Below are 23,842 nucleotides of genomic sequence, written 5' to 3'. Positions count from 1 at the left end.
AATGTGAAAATTTTAAATAACTAATTACCGGTTATTATAAAAAATTACCTCATCATTAGGTAAATTTGATTAATATGAGATCATTTATGTGTGTTTAAAACTAAATAGGCGGGCCACCCCCGCCGCACCTTAACCTATTTTTCACTTTAAATTATGGGCATTATGGCAAAGTAATATTACGCAAAAAATAGTCCAAACTCATTATGCCAAATTATATTAATATAATTTGATTAAGATATCAAAACGTTCAAAATGTGTGGCTGTACGAGCCGGTATTCTCTTTTATGATATTTGTAAGTATTAAGGTTACAATTTATTAAACAATCACTGATAAATGTGATTCATTTATCACTTTTACCTCGACTGTCTATAATTTGTATATTTTATAGACTGTAAACCCTTGAAAAGGAGGTTGACAATAGTGACTGAGTTTCTTGCGCTGCTTTTTCTCAGCGCTGGTCCACTTACCGTAACATATACACATGTTTTTTTTTGTCCATACATTTTAAATGTGATATTAATAAAAATGTTTTCTGTTATAGCTTCAAAGGAAGAAAGAAGCCAGAAAAGAAAAAAGGCAGAAGGAGTTCTAAAAAGGCAAGGTATCAAAATACGCAGGTGCCCACAAAAGGGGCTCTAAAAGGTTTTGATGGTATAAAAGTGTCTATTCCAACTTCAGACATTAATATGTCTGGAATTGTGCCCGTCTCTGAAAGTTCACCTAAAAGGAAAAAGAAATCAGGTTCTAAGAAGAGGAGAGACAAGAAGGATTCTGAATCTAGCAGTAAATACGACAGTGACCATCGGGCTAAAGACAACACAAGTCATAATAAAAAGGTGGATGTCTATGAATTCATGGACAACGAAGATGCCGAGTTGTTTGAGTTCAGACCATCTACTCTGATGGAAAGGTTCAAAAGTATTAGTAATAACAACAAAGACACGCCAGTAGTTACAAAATTCAATACCGTTGTTGACGACGACAATTCCAGTGAAAGTGGTTCTGATGGTGATGACTTTGTGTACATGTCCGATGACTACGTTTGCAGCGACGATGAGACCGAGAACAGTTTGATGTCTTGTGAAATGAGCAATGTGAAGATTGGAACAGACGTCAAGAAAATATCCCCCCAGAAAAGAAAAGACGTGGTCGAGAAAAATGCTGTCATGGGCAAAATATTCAAACATGCAGTCCGAACTGAGAAAAAGCCAGTTGCCATCAAAGAACCTGCAAAGCCAAAGGCTAATCTCGATCAATTATTCGACAGTTTGTTAGAGGAAGAACCAAGCTCGTCCATGCTGAATAGCGACGCACTTTCTCCTAAGGGCGAGGAGCCGTCGACATCAAAGTACGGTCATTTATCAAAATATGATACGTCACCCGAAAATCCGTATACATTGACTGACGATAACTTCGTGTCTCCACAAGGATCATGTTCGTCCTCACCTAATAAAACTGATATGATGTCTTCAGCTACCCTATCTAAACGTCGAACCTCTTCTCCTCTCAAAGAACACATTTCCAAAAAACTTGACATGTCTGATATTAATTTAAGTCCCTCCACTTCCAAAAAATATGATGATTCCGTGATCAATTACGGACCAAGTACTTCCAAGAAATATGACAACCCTTCGCCGAACGATTATGAAGAATTATCACCGACGAGTTATGAATCTGAATCCTCAAAGAGATACGACGAGAGGGTGAAGCGTCACGAAACAAAAAATAAAAAACGGAATGACACTTCGGCATCTAAACATGAAGATGATTATAAGGCTTATGCGGACGTTTCGATCTCACCTGCGAGTAAGCTCGACGAGGGAATAAGCACAAGCTACGATTATAGCGCTGAACAGGATATAGACGAGGCGGGTGTGGCTAGACCTCGCCGCAAGTGCACAGTCGGAAAGCAAAACGTGCTGTATGAGTTTTGGAGTTCCGAGTCCGAGCCGGACGGCGGGCCTCCGCGGCCTAGCAGCGCCGACTCGGTGATGGTGGCGAAGGAAGGTAGGAAGAAGAGAGGCAAGAAGAACCCTCCTTCTTCTCGGCGCGGCAGCGGGCGCCAGGGCGCGGCCAAGAGGCAGGAGGGCGGTCGTGCTGCGGGCGCGCGCGAGCGGGAGGAGCACGCCGGCAGCGGCGACGAGGACCCGGGCGAGGGCCCGAGCGAGGCAGCAGGGCCCGCTGCGGGCGTCGGCCGTGCTGGGCGGGCCGGGCGCCCCCAGCGCGCCGGGCGGCTCGGCCGGGTCGGCGGTGCGGCCGCGCGCGCGCGCCGGCTCGTACTGGGCGCCGGGCGGCGACGAGCCCGACCATATGCCGCAGCACGGCTGGATTGTCGGCGACAGCCACAAGAAGCTGGTCACGATGCTGGCGCACGCCAAGGGACGGAAGCGCAACAACGACGACAAACGCCATTTGGACGAGTAACTCTATATTTTTTTAAGTTGTACCCTGTAAATATTTTGTATATAGCCCTTTTTCGGCCGGAGTTCACCGACAGACTGTTAAAATTGAAACACTATTTGTCCGTAAACAGTAGTTAGTGGGGAGAGTAAACGATAGAAGAAAAAAAAACAAATTTTTAAAACTGCTCTTTGTCTGTTGGTGAACTCTGGCCTTAAAAATTCCTGAACCTTACTGAAACTAGCGTTTGTACATATTATTTTAGTTAAATTATCTTTATCACTGTAAGGACTGGATTTATTTAATGATTGTTTGCAACAGCCCTTGCAGTACATATTAGTTGAATCTTCTAAATATTACTTATTTTTATTAAAATTAAATGAATTCAGTCGATATCTCACTCCCCCTTTCGAAATAATCGACATTTACATTATTTCATGTATAATTAATACAATGAGTAGTGGTATACTTTAATGTACAGAATATGTTATGTATGATGTAGAAAAATACATTTTCAATATCACAGTTTAAATTGATTTTAATAATTGATATATATTATGCAATTCAATTACAAATAATTTATTACCATTTAATAATAGTAATGTTTATGAGATGTATTGATTTCTTGTGGCCCCACAATTGGCTGCATATTGTTTCAACTTGCACTCACTGCTGATTTAGTGTGCCAATCTCCTTCATTTTCTACTTGCGCTTTGCACAAGATAGTCCAAGTTAAATATTCTTAATGTGTGTTAGCAGTAGTACCAATAAGTACATTACTTCGTAAAATCGATGTAGATGCTCTCTGCTGCTTATAGCGGCTCTTCAAATGTATGTAAATAAAAATTCATTACATAGTTTTAACGTTTTCGTTAGACAGTTCCTTTAAAAGCATTATACCAATTAATTTCGTGGAAACGACCTCGTCTGATTTAAAATGAAATATCCGCAGACGACTTCAGTTTATGAGAAACTTATTTGTAATTTATGCATAATATATAAGTGTATGTAATATTAATAATAATACGTATTTTATCTCAAAAATTATGTGGAATTAAGATAAAAATATAATTAATTTTAATTTCAGAGTGTTTTTATGTTGAGAGTACTGTCCGAGGGGCTGATAACGCGGTCTGCGTGGATTGTGTATTTTGAGTTTGGTTCATTTGTTAACTATTTTTATACTTACATTAGATATTTTGAGTAGTCAATATTAACATAATATTATGAAATCTCAATGCATTAGCTATTGTTTTTTTCTAGTCCAATAAAAGAAAGACTAAAAACCCCATTATCAGCCTCGGTACTATGTGATGAAATATTTTTAAAAAGAAGACTTATTATTTTCTAAATTGACACAAGTAATTCTTAGCTTGTGTGTATTGATTTAATTTTGTTTATATGAATGGACGTAAACAACATTAATTCTTAAATAAAGCTCAATGTTGAATTTCTGTCTTTTATTAAAATTACTTTTCTCAGAGCTCAGAGAATATAATACACAACAAAGTAACATGAACTAACACCTACATTTATTTTATTTTGTAATTACAGCTATAATAAACAACTTAAAATTTTTGTAGCACTATAATACAGGGTATAAAAGATTGGCCATAAAATCCAATATTACACATTTTGCACAAATATATGTAGCGAGTATACTATTTTTCAGTGTAGGTACACAAAACAAAATTCAATATGAGTTCGTTACGAGGAAATGGCTTACCACAGCTAAATCATTTTTTATTTTGACCTGAAGATATTGAATCTTCAAAATCATGAGTTGGCCAGTGCTGCAGTGGGTCTAGTAGACAAAGTGCAATATAATCGCAAACCACTCGAAAAATGGTCGAAAGGCCTTTTTAGGGTTCCGTAGCCAAATGGCAAAAAACGGGACCCTTATGTTTTTTGTATGGAGTTCTGTGCAACTTTACTAGGGGGGCAGGTATAGTTCATGTAGGTACCTATAGTCGATTATCGAGATGTAGAGAATAGGCGGCTAAGAACCTGACTTCGTGATAAATTACACTCGCAGTTTTTATATGGGGGTAGTAAGCTAAAGGTACTTGATCACAAAGAAATGAAAGTCTTAAGAAAAATCTATAATGGTTTATTCAGTCAGGCTTTTTTGCTCTTGCAACACACGCAAGCGATGATGGTGATTCCGGTCAGCAGGACCGCGGCGCTGAGGGCCACCGCCACCGGCACCAGGATGTTCACTAGGCTCAGCGTTGACAGCAGGTCAGAGGACAGCCGGTCGGTGAACTCTTCCGTCAGTTGGATACCCTGAGAAATAAGTATGCAATGTTAGGTTAGGAAAGATAAACACGAGCGTATGTATTTGGTGAAAGATAATTTAGAAACGGAACCCCTATTAAAAACATAATAACCCTACAGCTAACGGCTTATTCCACTAAGTATTCCCCGTTGACAATCCCCGTCAACGGGGATAAGTGAACTTTTTGTTCACTATTCCCCGTTAACTTTAAATTGGAAATTATAATGGGGAATAATGAACTAAAAAGTTCATTAATGAAAGGGAATAATGAACTAAAAAGTTCATTAATCCCCATTACGTTCAAAATAAAATCCTAATAAGTATAACGGGGATTAATGAACTTTTTAGTTCATTATTCCCCATTAAAAGTTCCAATTTAACGTTAACGGGGAATATTGAACAAAACGTTCATTTATCGCTCCTTGCTCCTTAAAACTGCGCTTGCACATTAGGTCATACATTCTTCTCTATCAAGCGAGTTCGAGACTCGTTTGAATCTAACTATAATTATTCTTGGCACGTTAAAATTAAGTATATGGCAAGACGTCCAGTGGTTTGACAGATCCTCAGATATTCGAGTTTATCTGGGATCGCTACCCAGGTAGGTACCTAGTTTACATTTAGTCTAAACTCACTTATTGTATTTCTTAGTTAGGTTAGACATTGAAAGCTCGATATCAGGCTGCTCTGGCCGCTGATTGAAATGAAGTGGAAAGACGCAAATCGAGAGCGGCATTTTTCATTCAAATCAATGAGACCACGGATTAGGCTAATCTAAATCTGTGAATGAGACGAACGGCACGTAAGTAAACAGTATGGGAACTTATTATTCTAAATACTGACCTCTTCAATCCACAGCAGTGGTGTTAGCGTTGTTCGTAGATTTTGCGTGGCAGGGATCCCGGCGATGGGCCGCATGAACACGTTGAACTGACCCCTTTTGGCCCCTCGCACCACAGTTCCGGTATTCTGTTAATAATAAAGAAGTTATATTAGCTTGCACCTTTGCACATTTTGATTTTAGACTTTTTTACGGATATTTTGCTTCTGGCACACTGCATTTATTTCGCGCTAGAAGTAACATAAGTAAGTCTCTATTCACAAAAATCAAACACACAGCGTTGAATAGAGCTTTGTGATTGGTTCGTGTGTCACCCTGTACATTAACGCGCACTGTGAGACCTCATAGTAACATTTGTGAATACGGGCGTTACTTAGGTTGTTTTAGTACACATACCTATAGCGATTACGGCCTGGTTTACACCAAAGCACAAAGAATAGGGGATGTGTTTGAATGACCAATTAGATTTCGTTATTTCCACATCACCTTAGCTTCGGTTCGGAAATCTGATACTTAGATTAGAGAAGATTTCTCTTCTCCTTTTCACTTTGGTGGAAAACGGGCCTCACTGAGTAGGTTCCTACGGCGGCGGAGCAGTGCAGAAGGCTGACATGTGAAGGAAAACAGCAGTCTTTTTTTACATTGGAAATGGCTTAGCGGAGTTTACCTATAGGACGCCTTAGTTAAACTTGAAATAAAATGTGAGCGATGTTGCAGCCAAGCCATTTAGATCAAACTGTCATTCAAAACGGCCTAGGCGCTATTATAACTAGTGTTGCAAAATAAGTAACCTGAATGCATTTTTCTTCTCTACCCATATTGTATGTTGAAAATGAATAAGTAAGTAGGTAAGTAAACACGGTTTATTATAACCTAACAGCTCAGCAGCAGCAGCAAGAATGAGTTTTTGTTAATCTTGAAGGAGAATGAAAATACAAAAACCTAAGTACTTATTGTGCTGAAGAAAAACAAGGCTGTTTAAAAATTTAAACAGACAATTAGTAATTGCCCTGTGGCGTGGTCCATTTCATTAAAAGCTTTGTCAGTTAATACTTACTTGAATGTCTGATTAGCTAGTTACCTACTTACTTACTTAATAGTTTCGGCCAAACAAAGAGTCTGCAGACCTCTTGATAAGTGCATCTTAGCATTCCATTATAAGTAAAGTAAGTACCTACCTAGGCTTAAATTATAAAAGTGCCTTGCGGCTTTGCGCTATTATAAAACAAAGGTCTTCCATCACTTTAACCCCTTTCCTTACCTACTTTTTCTTCTAGATACACTACTTACAAAATTACTTGACTCATTACTGCAAGTACGAGTAAGTTACTGAATAATTTATNGTATCCACTCGCACGTGTTCCCTATACGCCCACATAGGTAGATAGTATGAATTCAATGAGAGACCCTTCTGGTGCCGTCCGAGAGCCCGACGCTCCGACATATATAACTTTTCCACCCTAATGGACAGTCATGTTTTGTTTCAGGGGAGCATTTTTTCGGTTCTAAATTGCTCACATGTACAAGAAATGATAACCGTATCTTTCAAGAAGAAACCAAACTATGGGAGAGCTATACTACTTCTAACTATAGCCGCCTCGGTTTTCGCTGCATTCACCGTTTACGGGACATTTGGTCTTCTATACCTGTACACAAGGAAGCATTTAGCATGGACAATGAAAGACTACACGACGTTTTCGTCCACCAGCACCGCGATGTGGTTTATAGGTTCCTTCGTCGGTGTTGCTTGCATTCAGAAATGGCTGCATATCAGCGACTTGACTTTTACTGTGGTATCGTTACTCTCGTGTGCCGTGGAGTATGTCATAAAATCATGTGCAACCACCACGTCGGTTATGTACTTCGGTAAGTTTCTTTATACTTCGACAAGCTATTGCACTCTGCACTTTTTGCCGTTAAAGATACGATTGTTTCTTCTGCCTGTTAATTCATAGTGACAATGCCACAGATTACATTAGATACTCCGTAACATGCACTTGAACGGGAATCACCTGTTTTATGTCTTTAGGTTCAATATACTCTTTGGCATGATTCACTAGCTTTCTTTTAGACCGACTTTTTCATGAGTCATTGAGTGCTCTCGAGCGGTAAACCTCCTTGATAATCAATTATTTGTTTCAGGTTCCGCAGTCGCATTCTTCGGTTCGGTGTACGGACCGCTGACCAGGTCATTCCTAACAAAAACATTGCCCAGTCAAGAAATTGCAAAGGCTTTCGGATTGTTGGGATTCGCAGAGTCCTTCTGTCCTCTTGTGTCGCCACTCGTCTACAACGGATTGTACGAGCTGACCGTCTCAACTTTCCCTGGAGCATTTTTGGTGCTCTCAGCAGTTATTTACGCTAGTTCGCTGATGTGCATGCTGTGAGTATAATGTGTATTAACGCAATGAGGGCTATAGTTTTTTATACATAACCGTTGGCACTACCAGCGATTGACATTACCCTACTCTACAATGACGCCATCCTGAGAACTACTTAAATATAGTCCTTCTCCTACGGCTTAAACCACAGATATGGATTCAATGCTCACCAGTTGACGCCAGTCTTCTTCGCCACTAGCAAGTGACAGTGATCTTACTTTACAGTGACGTCAACTGGTAAACGCTAGGACGATAGCCCTCATTATTGGTTAATTTTAAGCTAGATCACCAAGTCAGAAGTTCAGGATATTAAAGATTACTAAACAACTTGTTGCTAATGATTTGATTATTTTCGTTTACAGAGTCGTTAAATGCCTTATAACAAGAAATCCTTCAGCTTCTTACGAGACTATAGATTCTGATGATGATGCAAATGGTGCAGCTATAAACTGACAGATCAAATGAAAAGGAACAGAAAAGGGTCGAAAAAAGACCCTGTGTGATCCCAATTTTTCACGCAGTTTCGACTATTACTTGAACCACGTTCTAGAAAGTAAATTCTAAAGGCATATTTTTAGTGACAACGGTGATACATTATTAATAATAGAAAGTATTATTATTGTACTGTGTGAGATGTGCATTGCGATTGGATAAAGTGACGTGCCGATGTATCAAATGCCTAAAAGGCTATCAAGGACTTGAAATGGTGAAACAGACCCATGGTTACATAATACCTAAAGGTATATGTAGTGTTTTTAAAATTAATTTCGGCTCAAGAAGTGTAATACTGTGTGGTGATTTAAATTAGTACTATGTGTTGTGTGTGATGTTGTGGAAAAAGTGCATTGACTTTCATCTTAGGGAGTACCTATGCAGGGAGGTTTGTAAAGATGAAAACAGTATATATTGACAATTTCAATCTTTTATTAATAAAGTAATGTTAACAACAAAATGAGTTTTTTATCAAACAATATTTTAATAATGCTCGATACATATTTGGAATTTAGACTTGGTACAAATAGTTTGTACAAATTAATTCGTTTTGTCATTGCTTTGCAAACATTTTTTATGTTCAGTTAAATACTAGTTTTGAACTAAACAATACCTATGGCAAAAGATGATGCGAATCTATCTCTACTTATAATAATCATCACAGATTATAAAATTAAAACATTCACAAATGTTTTGTTCCAATTTGTACAGAGGGTAAGTGTACGAGGCACATAGCTGCCTGGGCCATATAACACAGGCCTAGTCCGCAGTGGTTTTACTTTGTACATAATAAGAGATTCTGAACAAGCAATGCTTTCCATGTAAGTAAGATAATAAAATGAGTCTAAAGCTCACAAAATACGTAAAGTAATATCTTACAAGTTATCGAAATAAACCTATGAGTAGTAACTATTTTAAAATTTAAACTGAGCAACTTTAACATTACATCACAGATTTTCGTGTAGCATTTATAAAAGCAAACCTTTGTCAAATGCCTACATAAATCCTGATTTCCATCACACAATGAAAAAAAAAAATAACAGAAAAGAAACTTAAATCAACCACTTTTGTGTTAAAAATAAAAAAAAAACAAATGTTAATTGAACTTACTAACTAATTAATGTTAAATTATTTTATATAAGTACAACAATGATGTATAACCAAAGGGACTTATGCAATTGGTAAAAAAAAATGGATAAGGTAGGGGGTTTCTTATATTTAATTCTTAAATCTAGAATACTAGGTCAAAGGTTAGGTTTCCAGTCTTACGTTGATGACGATTGGTTAGTGGAGTTTGATATTTGCGCAATGTCACTTGAGATGATTTTATGGATCTAGTTCTGTATGAATAGTCCACAGTGTCACAGGTTCACAGCATAAGCACCATTGATATACACACACCACGTGTTGCACTACAATCAAACGGTCGTTCACTGGTATACCAAGTGGTGTAATTTCAAGAGGTCCATAAGTTTACCATTCTTCCTCAGGCTCTTGGCCTTGATCTACACTGGAAGCGGCGTTGTTGAAGTTCTGAAATCAAATGCTTGTATTAAAAACTTGTAACATCTCTAAAAACTACGAATATGTCTATAGTCTGGTCCGGGAGCACATAGAATTTTGTCCAATGACCCCAAGCTACCCATCCTTATCGCTCGCGCGTTATTATATTGCTGTCGCGACTGTGCGACGGGCGCCCGCAGTGAGTGTGCGAGCGCGACAGCAACATAATTACGCGCGAGCGATAAGGATGGGTANTTATTATATTGCTGTCGCGACTGTGCGACGGGCGCCCGCAGTGAGTGTGCGAGCGCGACAGCAACATAATTACGCGCGAGCGATAAGGATGGGTAGCTTGGGGTCATTGGACAAAATTCTATGTGCTCCCGGACCAGACTATAGAAACTACGTCAAACTGTTTAGGTATGTATAAAACATGCAGATGGGGCAGCAAGGTTCTGGAGTGGAGGCCTTGTACCGGAAAGCGCAGCGTAGGACGTCCACCCACAAGGTGGACCGACGACCTCATAAAGGTAGCGGGAAGGCGCTGGATGCAGGCCGCTACCAATTGGCCATTGTGGAAATCATTGGGGGAGACCTATGTTCATCAGTGGACGTCCTATGGCTGAAAATGATGATGATGATGTATAAAAACTACACATGGGACTACAAAATGAATTGCCTTAAAGTATTTTTAAGATAAATCATACCTGCGAAAATTCACCTCCCTTTAGAAAGCATGGGAAACAAACAAAACGTTAAGTTTTGCAAGAATCCTGCTTAAGTATAATTTATGTGCGCACTTAAGTTTGATGCAATCATTTATGTAATGCAAACGCTTACTTTTTAAGTGTCTGAATTAGCATTCATTGTACAAATAAAACATTCCCGATAAATACAGGTAATGCAACCATGTCATCGCTGTGTAGTCGGACCGTTATTTTTATTGAATTTTTAACTAGCATTTCTATTTCAACGCCGAAGTGATACCGAGCGAGAAGTTGCAATTGGCCTTTGAAGTAATATTCATAAGGGCGCTCAAGTAGTGTTTTGTCCTTCATTGGACTCGGGTGTATACCGTCGAGTTTTATTGGGTAAGCCCCACCCTGCTCAACGGATCTCCCGACGTAAAAAAGGGTGTTTTGTCAAATAACTTGTAGCGTCGTCCATTGCCCAGTACTACCCTAATCCATTGTAAATGCGATTGAAACATCATCCATTGTCGTAGCAGTCAATTTGTTCATCATCATCACTTCAGCCACAGGACGTCCACCGTTGAATATAGGCAAAGTAAATACAAATGAGTAGGTTATCTAAATTTTTTCAGTGTGTGCCTGCGCGCCGCATACGTATTGGCGCGCTCACATACAAACCGCGCTCGGTGCGTTTCCATGAAGAAAACCTACTCATTCGTATTTACTCTGATATAGGCCATATTTACCGGTTGGTAGCGGCCTGAGTTGTCCACTTACCCTGATATCGCTGCCGCCATACTTGTTGCCCTTGTAGGTAGCGGTGCCTGTGGTCTGCAGGAAGTCAGGCACGTCTTGCTCGGCCTGCCGCAGGATCTTGGCCAGATCCGCTGCCAGTGCGTTGTCCTGAAATCAATTACCGCGTTACGAACTTACACATCCAGAAGTCGTTTATTTGGTTGAAATATGTAGATGCTATTTTACAAGAATAGTAGGAACAGTTGGGAGTAATCAATCTCCCGGGATTCGTACAGTATAACCGAAAGGAGGTAAAGCCATGGGAAGGTGAGAGGGTTTTTGCATCGACAGTTTTCCCCCGTTGCAGCTACTTTAATGTTTTTTTCCTCGGTTGATATTTTGGCTATTGATCAACACAACACGTCCTTAGATAAGACAAATACCATGGGATTAGACAGCAAACCCTGAACTCTAGACTAGAAACTAGTTCCAATGCAGTTGAATAATAATATGTATACAGGGTTTTAGGTAAATGGGTATATGAGCCGACACTAGCCCATGTTATTGAAATTTGTATGAAAATTAAAATAAAGATATCAATTTTCTGACTTCACCATACCATTTATATGCCCATGTTAACATGGGCTAGTGTCGGCTCATTTACCCATTTACCTAACACCCTGTAGAAGCTTACCTGGTCAGAGTCAAAGAAGGAAACAGCTTTTCCTCTGTTGCCGACACGACCGGTCCTGCCGATCCTGTGTACGTATTCATCTATGCTCTTTGGGAGGTCGTAGTTCACGACGATGTCAACATTTTTGATATCTGTAGAGCAAAAAAACAAGTTGTATGTATTTATATGTAGATGTCTTGGAGCGGACCTAGAAAGTAAAAATAAGTATCGCTAAATTGGTTCCGGGACGTTTAGATATCTGTGTGGTTTAAAGTTTTCTGTAAAAATCAGTATTAACCAATGCAGCATCGCCGCAGGGGGAGTGTTAAATCCAGCGACCAGTATAAAAGTTGTAGCCGCTCTTGAAATTCAGTGAGTCGTCGCGCTCGCGAATTTATATTTTACTAGCTTCCCGCCCGCGTGGAATTTTGTCTATCACAGAAAAACTATCCTATGTCCTTTCCCGGGACTCAAATTACATCTATGCCAAAGTTCGGTATCGGTTCAGTGGTTTAGGCATGAAAGCAAGACAGACAGAGTTACTTTCGCATTTATATTATTAGTATAGATAGTTTCTGTGAGAATATGACTGAAAATAGTGTTACTTACCAAGCCCCCTGGCGGCGACGGCGGTGGCGACGAGGATAAAATGGCGGCCGCTCTTGAAGTTGTGCAACGCTTCCTCGCGCTCGCGTTGCATTCGGTCGCCGTGGATGGATGACGTCAGCATCTGCCGCTCCGAGAGCATGGCGGCGATGAAGTCCGCGTTGCGCTTCGTCTCCACGAACACGAGGACGCGCTTGCCGTCTGAAAGTGGACCGTGAACATTCTATAATAACGTACAAAATTGAATACTTAAAGAGATATAATTTACATTTTTACGCGTCGTGCGTCATTTGAGAACTTTTAACATCTCTGTTGTTTCAAGCAAATGTAACATCTAAAGCCTGGTCCGTGAGCACGTAGAATTTGTCCAATGACCCCAAGCTACCCATCCTTATCGCTCGCGCGTAAGTATGTTGCTGTCGCGCTCGCACACTCACTGCGGGCGCCCGTCGCACAGTCGCGACAGCAATATAATTACGCGCGAGCGATAGGAATGGGTAGCTTGGGGTCATTGGACAAAATTCTACGTGCTCACGGACCAGGCTTTAGTTAATAAATGTGATGTGTGCAAGTGTTACACCTATTTTCTTGATTAAAATTGGCCAACTAAATAAGTACAAAAAAAATTAGCCGCCAAAGAACAAGCATCGGTCGGTATGTCATTGACATACGAAGACTACATTCATGACTCGCAAATACAACCTATATTCCTTAAATTGATAAATTCAGCTCCATAATATAATACATTTTTCGATAAAAAATATGGTCCAACTAGTCATTATGGAAATCATTGGGGAAGGTCTATGATCAGCTATAGACGTCCTGTGTTTGAAATGATGATGATGGTCTTAAGATACTCACTGTTCTCCTCAATGAGTTTCTTCAGCTCATTCTGCTTCTCATACTTGGCGACCTGCAGGAATATCTGCTCCACATCCGTGCTGGCCCCGCCTACGATGCCGACGGCAACGAACAAGTAGTTGTTGAGGAAGCGGCCCGCTAAGTGCTGGATGTCTTCGGGGAAGGTCGCGGAGAACATGAGCGTTTGGCGGTCAGTCTGGAAGGGAAGCCATGAGAAAACGTTAATGCCGGTTGTAGACCAAGAGCTAAGCTCGCATTGCTGACGCAGTTTTCCATAGTGTTTGCAGTCTGCACATTTTAGCTGACTAGATGATTGATCCCAGAGCTTACAGAGTATAGAGAATGATGTTATTGTAATACTTTGTGTTGTTCATTGTGTTACTCAAACTTTTATAGTTTATAGATATAGGTGCTCAAGTTCTAATATGTTTGGTTCTGATTAATTATCGTTAGTGTAATTTTTTAAATGAATGAAATCCCTCAGCCTCTAAAATATTCTCGAAGATAAATGGCGAAACTGACATAATCACTACACTTGTTCAATTAAAATAAAAACTGATTGTACCGTAATTACGTCCACGATTACACTCACATTTTGACGCCCGTATTCACAAACATCACTATGAGGTCTCATAGTACGCGTGGACGCACAGGGTGACACATGAACTAATCACAGAGCTCTATTCAACGCGGTGCGTTCGATTTTGTGAATACGAGCGTGAGTGTATAAGTTATGTAGTGAGCGTAGCCGGGAAGGTTTTAAAAACACACGTGTTGACCAAGCGGCCATTTATACGGAATATTTGTAAAAAAATACTCACAAGAGGCACCATGGTGGAATGTTCCATCATCTTCTCAACGCTGGGTATGAAGCCCATGTCCAACATGCGATCGGCCTCGTCCAGGACCACGAAGCGAATGCTCTCGAAAGACACGCGGCTGCGGTCTACGAAGTCATGCAAGCGACCCGGAGTCGCCACTAGGATGTGGCAGCCTCTCTGTAAGAGAAATAAATAATATTCTTGTCACTATAGTCTGGTCTGCGAGTACGTAGAATTTTGTCCAATGACCCCAAGCTACCCATCCTTATCGCTCGCGCGTAATTTTATGTTGCTGTCGCGCTCGCACACTCACTGCGGGCGCCCGTCGCAAAGTTAGATCTTTAAAACTACGCAACGGATTTTGATGCGGTTTTTTAAAATAGGTCGAGTGATTCAAGAAGGTTTTATATGTTTACTTAGCACCCGTGCGAAGCCGGGTCGGCACGCTAATTATTAATAAAAGGTTGAAAAAAGTGACGGTTTCTTGCGTCACTTCTCAGCACCAAGCGTTATCGCGTTAAGTGGTAGTAGGGCATGCTATACTTAGAATGTGAAGTAGGTTGAAAAGGGCCTATACTTTATAATGAATTTGATTTGGGAAAATGGACTAGTCTGTATTAGCACAGAATAATAATAAGTACTACGTACAGAAGTTTTACTTCGCGAAGGAATTTAAAAAAATGTATGCTCAATGTCATTAACAATATGGTGTAATTTAGCCTGTCTCAAGAGTAAAGCACCATTTTGTTGACAAACGTCAGTAATCGGCACTGCGCCGAAGCTATAGGGCTGACTTCGGTAAAATGATGTGACGTGAGGTGCCAAATTGCGGAAAATGGCGGAGGAAATACATGATTTAGCATGAATATTCAAGAATAATATTAACTACTTATTACCTTTCAGTGTCTTGAGACAACTTAAAAAAGTACATTCTGTGTTTTTATTATTATTTAGGCAGCTAAATACTGCACAGTATTTAGTACTCCATTTTCTTTATTTTCTTCCATCATACACAAGAATACGCGTGCGTGAGTCAATGTTCGCTCGTTTGTGAGGCCTTGTCGAATAGTATCCTGTAGGTGGGCCATCGTGCGTGTTTTGTTTTCGATGTAAACTCGCGGAGATGAACAGGCCTGGTATTAGGTGCAAAACTCAATCCGAGCAGTCATAAGTCTAAAACTAAATATTTATAAGCCCTTACTATGCTTGACATTAAATACAATTTATTTTGAGCTGTTTTGTGATAAATATAATACGAAACTAAAATAATCATTGCACGTTTGTCACGTCTCGGAGAATACGATGGATGGTAGATGGCCTTTTTGCAAGCCGCAATATTATAGCTGATAGATATTATTAAATACTTCTGAAGACGTGCCGGTGAAGTTAACAACTGATCCATTAGGTATTAAATAGGAGTTAAGGTTTTCAAGTTCATTGAAGTGTAAAAAAGACTTAGTTTTGTGTGCGAATTTAAAATAAAAGTTAAAACTTGAAGATATTAAACTCGACGTGCGAATGTTATTTATTGCTCATAACTCTGATTAATTGCTCTGTTTACAAAGCAATCAATTAGTTAATTGGAGTTATTATTAAATAAACGTATCATACTATAACTGACCATGTACTACGGACATTTCTCCCAACAAAAATATGTAGCGACCACATGAAAACATAGCTCACTTTTCTGAATCCTGTCAGGACTTTGCTAAAAATAAATATATGGAGCAATAAAGAATTTTAATTATGTTTATTGTATAACTCACAGCAATGTTATCTCCTTGGTGACGCACGGCCGTCCCACCGTACGCCACAGCGATTTTCAGTACCGAGCCGTACGAGAACTTTCTCGCCTCGTTGAATATCTGCAGCGTCAGCTCGCGTGTGGGCGACACTATGATTACCTGGAATAATTACAATGCATTAGTTGATAACATATTTAGTGACAGTCCTTTGTGGCTTGAACAAAGTGATGCAGACATAAATGTGAAATTATGAATATCTGTTTAACGAACAACACATTTAGGCGAGGCGCAGACTACTAACTTTTAGTTGGCTGATACTTGGGCCAGATTCTAATTTGTATGAAGAAATATCATAAATCTCCATACTGATCAACAGCCCGATCCAACTATAAATCGGTAGTCTGTGCCTAGGCTTATAATTAAAAAATAAAGAAAACAAGTGTTTACATGACACATGTTAATAATCGGTTAATTAAAATCAATGATTATAATATTAATTAATCGCCTTCTTGCTGCGCCTTTATAAAATGTTCAACTACTAAAAACTGAACATAATAAATAACTTACTTGTGGCTGAGCACATCCATTTGGTCCGACTATAAGCTCCCTGTTGTCTTGGAGCAGTGTATTTATTATGGGTAACAGGAATGCTGCCTGTGAGAAACAAAACAGTGAATATTACAATCAAATCTGAACATGGTTTCATGAAATTGATCCTTATTATTGTTGTATTACTTACAGTTTTACCCGAGCCAGTCTGTGCACATCCCATGAGATCCCTGCCATTCATGATGATGGGTAACGCATGCTTCTGAATAGGTGTGGGTTTTGTGTAGCCGGACTTTAATATGTTGTCTAGGACGTACTTCCGAAGGTTGGCGTTTTCGAAGCTATCAATAGGCCGTGGCGGGTTCTCTCCACTCACCTAAAAAGTGTGATTTAGTATCAGTTTTTTTGTTGTTGAAAATTTAAATGCTAATATGTACCTAGTCTGCAACATAGTCTGGGAGAATTTTAGTACATTGCAGAAAGATTACAGCGCGCGTATCCCTCTTTTAAAAACTGGCATATGAACTATCTTTGTTATATCCTGGATCTCAAGCTACCAATATGCAACACTTTATCTAAATCAGTTGCTTACGCGGCAAATGGTAACAGACAGAGTTCGCATTTACAATATTACTACAGAAGTGCAGATTGGCGTTTCCTCTCAAATTAATATACTCACTTTAACAGCAATAGCGTCAAACTTATCAAAGTTGATTCCGGAGCTAATTGTGCTGCTGAAGATTTCCTGCTCATCATTGCTGGGTTCCGGCGGGACGTACGTCACCGGCGGCTTCTTCGGCTCGCCGTCTTCGCCCAATTCCGGCTCGCCGTCACCGTGATCGCCGCGGTCTCTATCGCCGCCGCCGCCGCGCCCGCCACCGCGACCGCCTCGGCCCCTCCCGCGACCCCTTTCCCCGCGGTCGCCTCTGTCACCCCTGTCATTGTCGTCGCCGTAACTGTCACCTAAAAAATGATGAGCACATTGGAGACTGCGAAAGTGAAGACGCTTTTGTGCCTGTTATGTGGTATACAAGCCACCAGCGACTATCTTTGTGTCCAGTTTCTTCCACTTCACACCATACGATTAGTATGATGGCTGTGACGGTAAAAAAGTGTCTACGTTCGCACAGTTCCATAATAGTGCTAAGTCAAAAGCTGATAAGGCTATGTTCAGCAGATGGACACGAGTATAGTTTTATGTGCATAAAATATAATGCTTTCGCGCGCGCCTATATCCTTGGAAAAGTTGGAAATTATTACATAATACAAAAATGTAAGCGTCAAATTGTAAGTCATGGCTTTTCGTGGATTAAGCGATTTCAATATACCTATTTTACGGTAGCGCATTTTCTTACATAACTTTTCAATTCCTATCATTGGAGGTCCGAAAATATTTCTCATACAATTTGATACCATAATGATCATTCTTCATAAAAAATTTAAAACCTACATATTTAAAAACATAATCATTGATATTCAAATATCACTAATCATACACTTAGTTTTTACTAATATTTGTTTTCATATATTTTTCTATACTAATGATCGAAACTCATAATCATTCGAATAAATAACTATAATATTCATAAATGTGATGTATCCTAATATTTGTTTTCATAACTTTATTACTCATAAGTGTATTTATCCATATTATTGAAAATCATGATGTCTATATTCGTATTAAATCGTATTTTAACATTAAATTAATTTGAAATGGTCCAAAACAGGCAATATTTTGTGCCACAAAACTAACGTGACAGAAACGAATCGCTGCAAAACCGACTCCACGTAGTCTTGTCTGCCCTACCCCTAGAGTGTAATTTAAAAGCCGGAGGCGAAGATCTGAAAATAAAAATTATGTATTTTAAATGGTTCTTGGTAGTGACAGTATTGATAAAAAAATTATGATTACTAACTGTTATGAGCTCCGATGGTAGTAATAAAAATGTATGAATAAAAAAAGTATGAAAAATAAAATTATGAAGAGAGATTATTATGAACAAAAATCGGTAGTAAGACAAAGAATAGGATATAGAATTTTATGTGAGCCAATATAGAACCCTATTTTACTTCTCAAATTCTGATAACTGTATACGCACAGCAAAATATTATAAGTTTGGTTTCAAAAGACGAATAGCGTAAGTACGATTTTCCAACAAAAAGTAGCGACTTGTTGAAATATTGCATGCACATCAAGAATGCGTTTACTTTTCGAGTGTCGAGAAAAAACGGCGACTACAAAAAAATATTGAACCCTACTCGAACATATCACTTTAAAGTGCCGCAAAAAATTGTTACTTAAAACACTTACACAATGGGACAAAAACAAAATTGACGCGCATGTGCACGACACGTTTTGCAATCGGATCGCATTCATGTAGCATTTAGAAACCTACTGAATTTTTATTAACTTGATGGATGGGCTTGTAACAAGACGATTTATTTAGCACTCTAATGAATTTATTGCATGAGAATAATTGATTTTATCACTGAAAGAATAAATAAAGAAAAATTTTCTAGGTCATTTTCTTCCTCACCTATAATCCTGTATTATTTGTGGAATAAAACATATAACAAACAAGACACTATAATAGACAAGACAATAGCTAGCAATATAGGAGGAATATTTCAAAGAAACCATGGACAGGTTTTCTCACGACCTTGACCTTTTATTGGCGAAAAAATGGCAATAACAACTACATTATTGATACAGATTGAATAAGATTTAGGATGTAATCTATCCTCACGTGTTCGGTGAGTCATCGGCACTATCGGCGCGAAATTTTACTTACAAATAAAATATCTGTCACCTCGATTATCGTATTTATCAACAGCTGCGCAACTAAATTCGTAAGACAAATATTATGTTGGACTGTACTTTCTTTCTGGATACGTTTTCCCCTCCTATTTATAGCACGACTAATCGGCATCACAGATTCCCTTGTGTGAAGTTAAATTGACACACCAGTTTACAATAAGTTAATAGCGTACAAGGAGTGTCAAAATACATCCTCATAAACTTACATGTTTAATGTTATGAAGTACCTACAATACATATTTCAAAACAGTGACATGTGAATAAAACACATGATAAAGAGTAAGACTGTTCTGTCACAGTAAATGTATTACTGTGGTTCTGTTGATAACTTTGAAATCCTACACCTGAATCAAGTGCTTGATCAACAAAAAGTTCAAATAATATATTTAATGCTGCAACCTTCTGGAAATCATTGTGTTATACTGTGAATGTCTTATGTGTTTTGGCAAAACAGTTTTGCTGTTGATGAACTTTTATCAATAAACTAGCGGCCACCCGCGACATCGTACGCGTGGATCCCGTTTTACCCCCTTAGGGGTGCTTTTGTAAAATCCGTTCTTAATGAGCACCTACGTTCTAAAAGGAAACCCCATGCAAAATTTGAGACTCCTAGCACTTGTACTTTATGAGACTTTGTGATGAGTGAGTGAGTCAGTCAGTCAAAGTGACCTTTTGCTTTTATAGATAAAGATAAATAAAAAGTATACAGTACCATTAGTCTCATAATCCCGGTGCTCCCTGCCGCCGCCGCGCCCCCCGCGGCCGCCTCTGCCTCGGCCTCCGCCCCGGCCGCCGCGCCCGCGTCTGTCGCCAAAGCCACCGCCATTGTCTTTATCTAAATCTGTAACAAAGCTCTAACTGTGAATGCGCCCTTGTATTAATAGCATGTCCAACTTTATGGTCATTTTACATCAACATGCAGAATCAATGGCAATTGCGCTCTTTGTTCAAGTTATAGTTGTTGCAATTCACGTAGGCGAGTGAGCTTCACATGTGTGGTGGCTCTCTACTGTTCGTTTTACAGTTTTGATAGACATTATACTATCATTATGTGCATGTACATGTACACACACAAGTAAAGCTCACTCGCCTCCATGAGTTGCAAGAATTCTTCATGACCAAATTATGGTTCACTATGAAAACTGTATCTACACAACTTTTAATTCAACTAAAATAAATAAATGGAACTTGAGAGTGCCCTTCTCCACTTGTAAATGTTTCTACTTTTGGGTTGGCTTACATTGATCAAGAGCAACAAAAAACCATGTAGGTCTAACAATCTACTAAAGATGCTTCAAAGTGAAAAGGTTATTTAGCATTATGTTAGCAGAAAGGGCGAGACATTATCAGCATACTTTTAAACACTTCAGTGAACAAACTCTTTTAGATCTTATAAAAAAAGCGAGTATTAAATCTGCCGTGCTAGCTTGTTAATCGAAATGCTGATAGACAATGAACTTGAGCAGTCAACAAGTTGTTAACAAGAATAAAAAGTGTAACAAGAGTAATAAAAATGTTTTTATAGTGATGATGACTTCATACATAAAATTTTATTGGGGCAGTGTATTTTATATGATTAAAAAATGTAGATATATTAGTTAGAAGAATGACTAACATCATAATAATTAAACACGTTTGTATTTAATGCACTGAATCTTTGAAATGTTTGATATGTGAAGGACAGGCAAATTCTGTACTCTTTCGCAATTAGCAAAATAGGTGCACTAATTGATGAAATACATAAAATCTATAACATTGCTATTTGTTCATCTCACTAAAACTTGAGAACGGCTGGGCCGATGTAGCTTATTTTGACTTAGAAATGTATCGTAGTTCAGGGAGGATTAAACGGTGAGAAACTGGTATTATTTAAAGAAAAAAGTGGTGGTACAAAGTTCGCTGGGTCTACTAGGTCTTTAATAAAAGCAAGATATTACCATCATCAAATGATGTGAAGCCTCTGCCTCTGGATAGGCTGTGTCCTTCATCTACTGACGGGTCATCATAACTATTGTATGTGTTTTTAACTACTGGAGGCGGGGCCACCTGCAACAAAGATTTTATTGTTAGAAAAAAATAATTGAATAGGTACTTACACTAGTCCTTAAATTGAATAACTTATTGAAAATTTTATACTGACATGATGACTAAATAGTTCTAATATGGTGCCTCAAGACTGCATAAACATGCTAGATAAAAAATTATCTACATTATTCAAGTAATACTGAGAAAACTCAATACTTACAATTTCAGAAGCATCATCCCATTCGTCATCCATTTTCTGGAAAGAAATTATACGATGAGGCCATTGAAAAAAAATTCGAGAAAAGTGTAATAATTCTACCCACATTTCTTTTTTTTTTCTAAGTCGTCAAGTTCTTCTGTACCTCTCTTATACCTATAGGAAATTTTCCAAGGTAAATCCAATACTGTTTCCTATAGGAATCTGTAGATCCTATCATGATGAACGTGAGTAAATAATCCGGAAGGTAGTTATTTATTGCGTTGTTTTAAATTGAATACCTACATCTACCTACTAGAGCCAATAAACCATAAGTGATGTCAAAATGTTGATGTATTTATAAACAATAGGCCTTCGGACATTGATTTTCAAAAGTTGGATTTACTTTTTCAGTCACAAAGAAAAGATAACCGTCAAAAAACGCCGAGACCGGCTATGGAACTTTCATCGCACGTGCATATCTAAGATTTTACAATGAGATTTAGTTTAAAAACAACTGAAACATAATTGAAGACACTTACCTGATTGTAATTGATGTAATTACCAAGTTACAATGTGTGTATTAATTACAAATTAATAAAAATACGGACAACAATGATGAAGACCTCAGACAATGGCGACGGGCAGGACCAAAGAGAATAGAGTTTAGATTAGACGATACAAATTGAACAAAAAAAAAGTCAATCGAGATAAATCGGTACAATCGAAAAATAACCGGTAGTCAAGAAATAGTGATGTGCATTCACCTTATACTTTCTTTGGCCATAACCATTAACGATTAAAAAATGACAATTATAAATGTGAATAAAAATGATTGGACTGGACATAAAATTAAAAAAAAAAAGATCTCATTGGGACAAAAAATATGGTATAGCCTGACCAGGAACATAAAAACCCTCGCCATGTTGCGGAAAACTAATGGTACTAATTTCTTTTAATGGCAACAGTAACTGAAAACTTCATTGACATGTCACCTTGCATGACAGTCTATTGTTGTCAAAGTGTAAACAAACTTTATTTTAAATGTGTGCAATTGATTTTGTGAATTAAATTGCTAAAATATTTTTATAGTCGTGAAAGAAAAGTGGTTCACGGTGTGTTAATGTATTTGTCGAAGAGAAATACTAAGGGTTCGGACAATATTTTCATTGAATAATGTTTCAGACAAAGGTTGTCAAACTGACTGACATGTTTATCGTATAGTACAGTCCACTATGAAAATTAGCTGTAGTCTGTTTCAACTACCCATTTTAAAGTTTCTTGTTACTTTCTAAGTTTTGAATTTTATGGAATTGGGAAAGAAGTACCGAGTTTGAAGCGTTCATGAGCAGACATTGCAGTTGAATATTCAAGTTCTGAATTTGATTATTGATGAATAATAAAATAAATCCTACTAGCTCGATTGATGGTTTCATTTAATTTATTTAAACCAGGTTACCTTTAATAATATTTTTCGTTCATTTATGAAAATATCAAATTAGCCCGTAATCCTGAATCCTGATACATAAATTTAGCCTATTAATTTAACACATGTACGACTGTACTCAGTGTTGCACTATCAAATGCAATTGAAGCGCCTCTATGCCAGGGTTTTTATGTTCCTGGTCAGGCTATAATAAATTATATTATATACGAACGAACGAATGAAATTATATTAAGATTCTAGCACATTGTTAGTAAAAGTAAGTGCTTACGGCTAACTAGCGTCTCCATTGGCAAGATTTGAGCAAAGGAAAGATATTAATTTATAATCGGACGTGTTTTATAACTCATTCATAAAAAAAACTACCAAAAACCTTTAATCGATTTTATTTTCTACTATTGCTATTCTTGTTTAAGTGCGTAGATAGAGAACTCTATCTACGTTTAAGTGCATGAGAGAAAACGAGACAACATACAGGTTGTCAGTGGTTCGTGTTTGGCTGTCATTTTGTAATGGCGTTTTATAGTTCCAAAATACTGGACTGTCCTGTCGATGACATTGACAGTGGGGCGCCACCGTCAATACCAGATCGCTGGTTCAGATTTTTGCCATGTTGGAAACCATATAGTTGCACGATGGTAGCGCCCCCCTGTCATTGAGTTTGGCGGGACAGTTCAGCGTGGGTCATCTATATTTATGGCTCGTTCTGGCAAGGCATCGACTAGTGAAATAAATAAATAGAATTTGTTAGTGATGGCCATAGAGAAAAGTAATAAGTGAT

General features: G+C 38.4%; 4 protein-coding genes across 5 annotated transcripts in view; 2 read left to right on the top strand and 2 right to left on the bottom strand.

The window, feature by feature from the left end:
• Positions 1-3,851, top strand: part of LOC114357404 (uncharacterized) — a 39,150-nt gene extending 35,299 nt beyond the window's left edge. For both annotated transcript variants that reach the window (XM_028311001.1, XM_028311000.1), the window contains one exon: positions 543-3,851. In XM_028311001.1, the coding sequence (XP_028166802.1) occupies positions 543-2,541 (1,999 nt within the window). In that variant the 3' untranslated portion in view covers positions 2,542-3,851. The remainder of the gene's footprint in view (positions 1-542) is intronic.
• A 644-nt stretch (positions 3,852-4,495) lies between these two features.
• On the bottom strand, positions 4,496-6,338 carry LOC114357403 (sensory neuron membrane protein 2-like). Its single transcript, XM_028310998.1, has 3 exons — positions 6,312-6,338; positions 5,523-5,648; positions 4,496-4,687 (listed from the first exon to the last, which is right to left on the bottom strand). The coding sequence occupies exons 1-3, from the start codon at positions 6,336-6,338 to the stop codon at positions 4,520-4,522; spliced, it is 321 nt and encodes a 106-aa protein (XP_028166799.1). The 3' UTR covers positions 4,496-4,519.
• Positions 6,339-6,969: 631 nt separating this feature from the next.
• Positions 6,970-9,009, top strand: LOC114357406 (solute carrier family 46 member 3-like). The gene is made up of 3 exons (XM_028311003.1): positions 6,970-7,386; positions 7,663-7,903; positions 8,264-9,009. The coding sequence occupies exons 1-3, from the start codon at positions 6,984-6,986 to the stop codon at positions 8,352-8,354; spliced, it is 735 nt and encodes a 244-aa protein (XP_028166804.1). The 5' UTR covers positions 6,970-6,983; the 3' UTR covers positions 8,355-9,009.
• On the bottom strand, positions 8,986-21,741 carry Vlg (vasa-like). The gene is made up of 13 exons (XM_028311002.1): positions 21,642-21,741; positions 21,334-21,442; positions 20,109-20,237; positions 17,258-17,541; positions 16,769-16,954; positions 16,597-16,683; positions 16,051-16,188; positions 14,285-14,461; positions 13,464-13,659; positions 12,606-12,803; positions 12,018-12,148; positions 11,366-11,491; positions 8,986-9,926 (listed from the first exon to the last, which is right to left on the bottom strand). The coding sequence occupies exons 1-13, from the start codon at positions 21,672-21,674 to the stop codon at positions 9,867-9,869; spliced, it is 1,854 nt and encodes a 617-aa protein (XP_028166803.1). The 5' UTR covers positions 21,675-21,741; the 3' UTR covers positions 8,986-9,866.
• Positions 21,742-23,842: the final 2,101 nt, after the last annotated feature.

This window comes from Ostrinia furnacalis, unplaced genomic scaffold, assembly GCF_004193835.3.
Source record: "Ostrinia furnacalis isolate ACB-3 unplaced genomic scaffold, ASM419383v2 OfSCF3147, whole genome shotgun sequence".
Lineage (NCBI taxonomy): Eukaryota > Metazoa > Arthropoda > Insecta > Lepidoptera > Crambidae > Ostrinia > Ostrinia furnacalis.
Note: the sequence above shows the minus strand (reverse complement) of the source record. Positions and strands in the feature narration are given on the sequence as shown.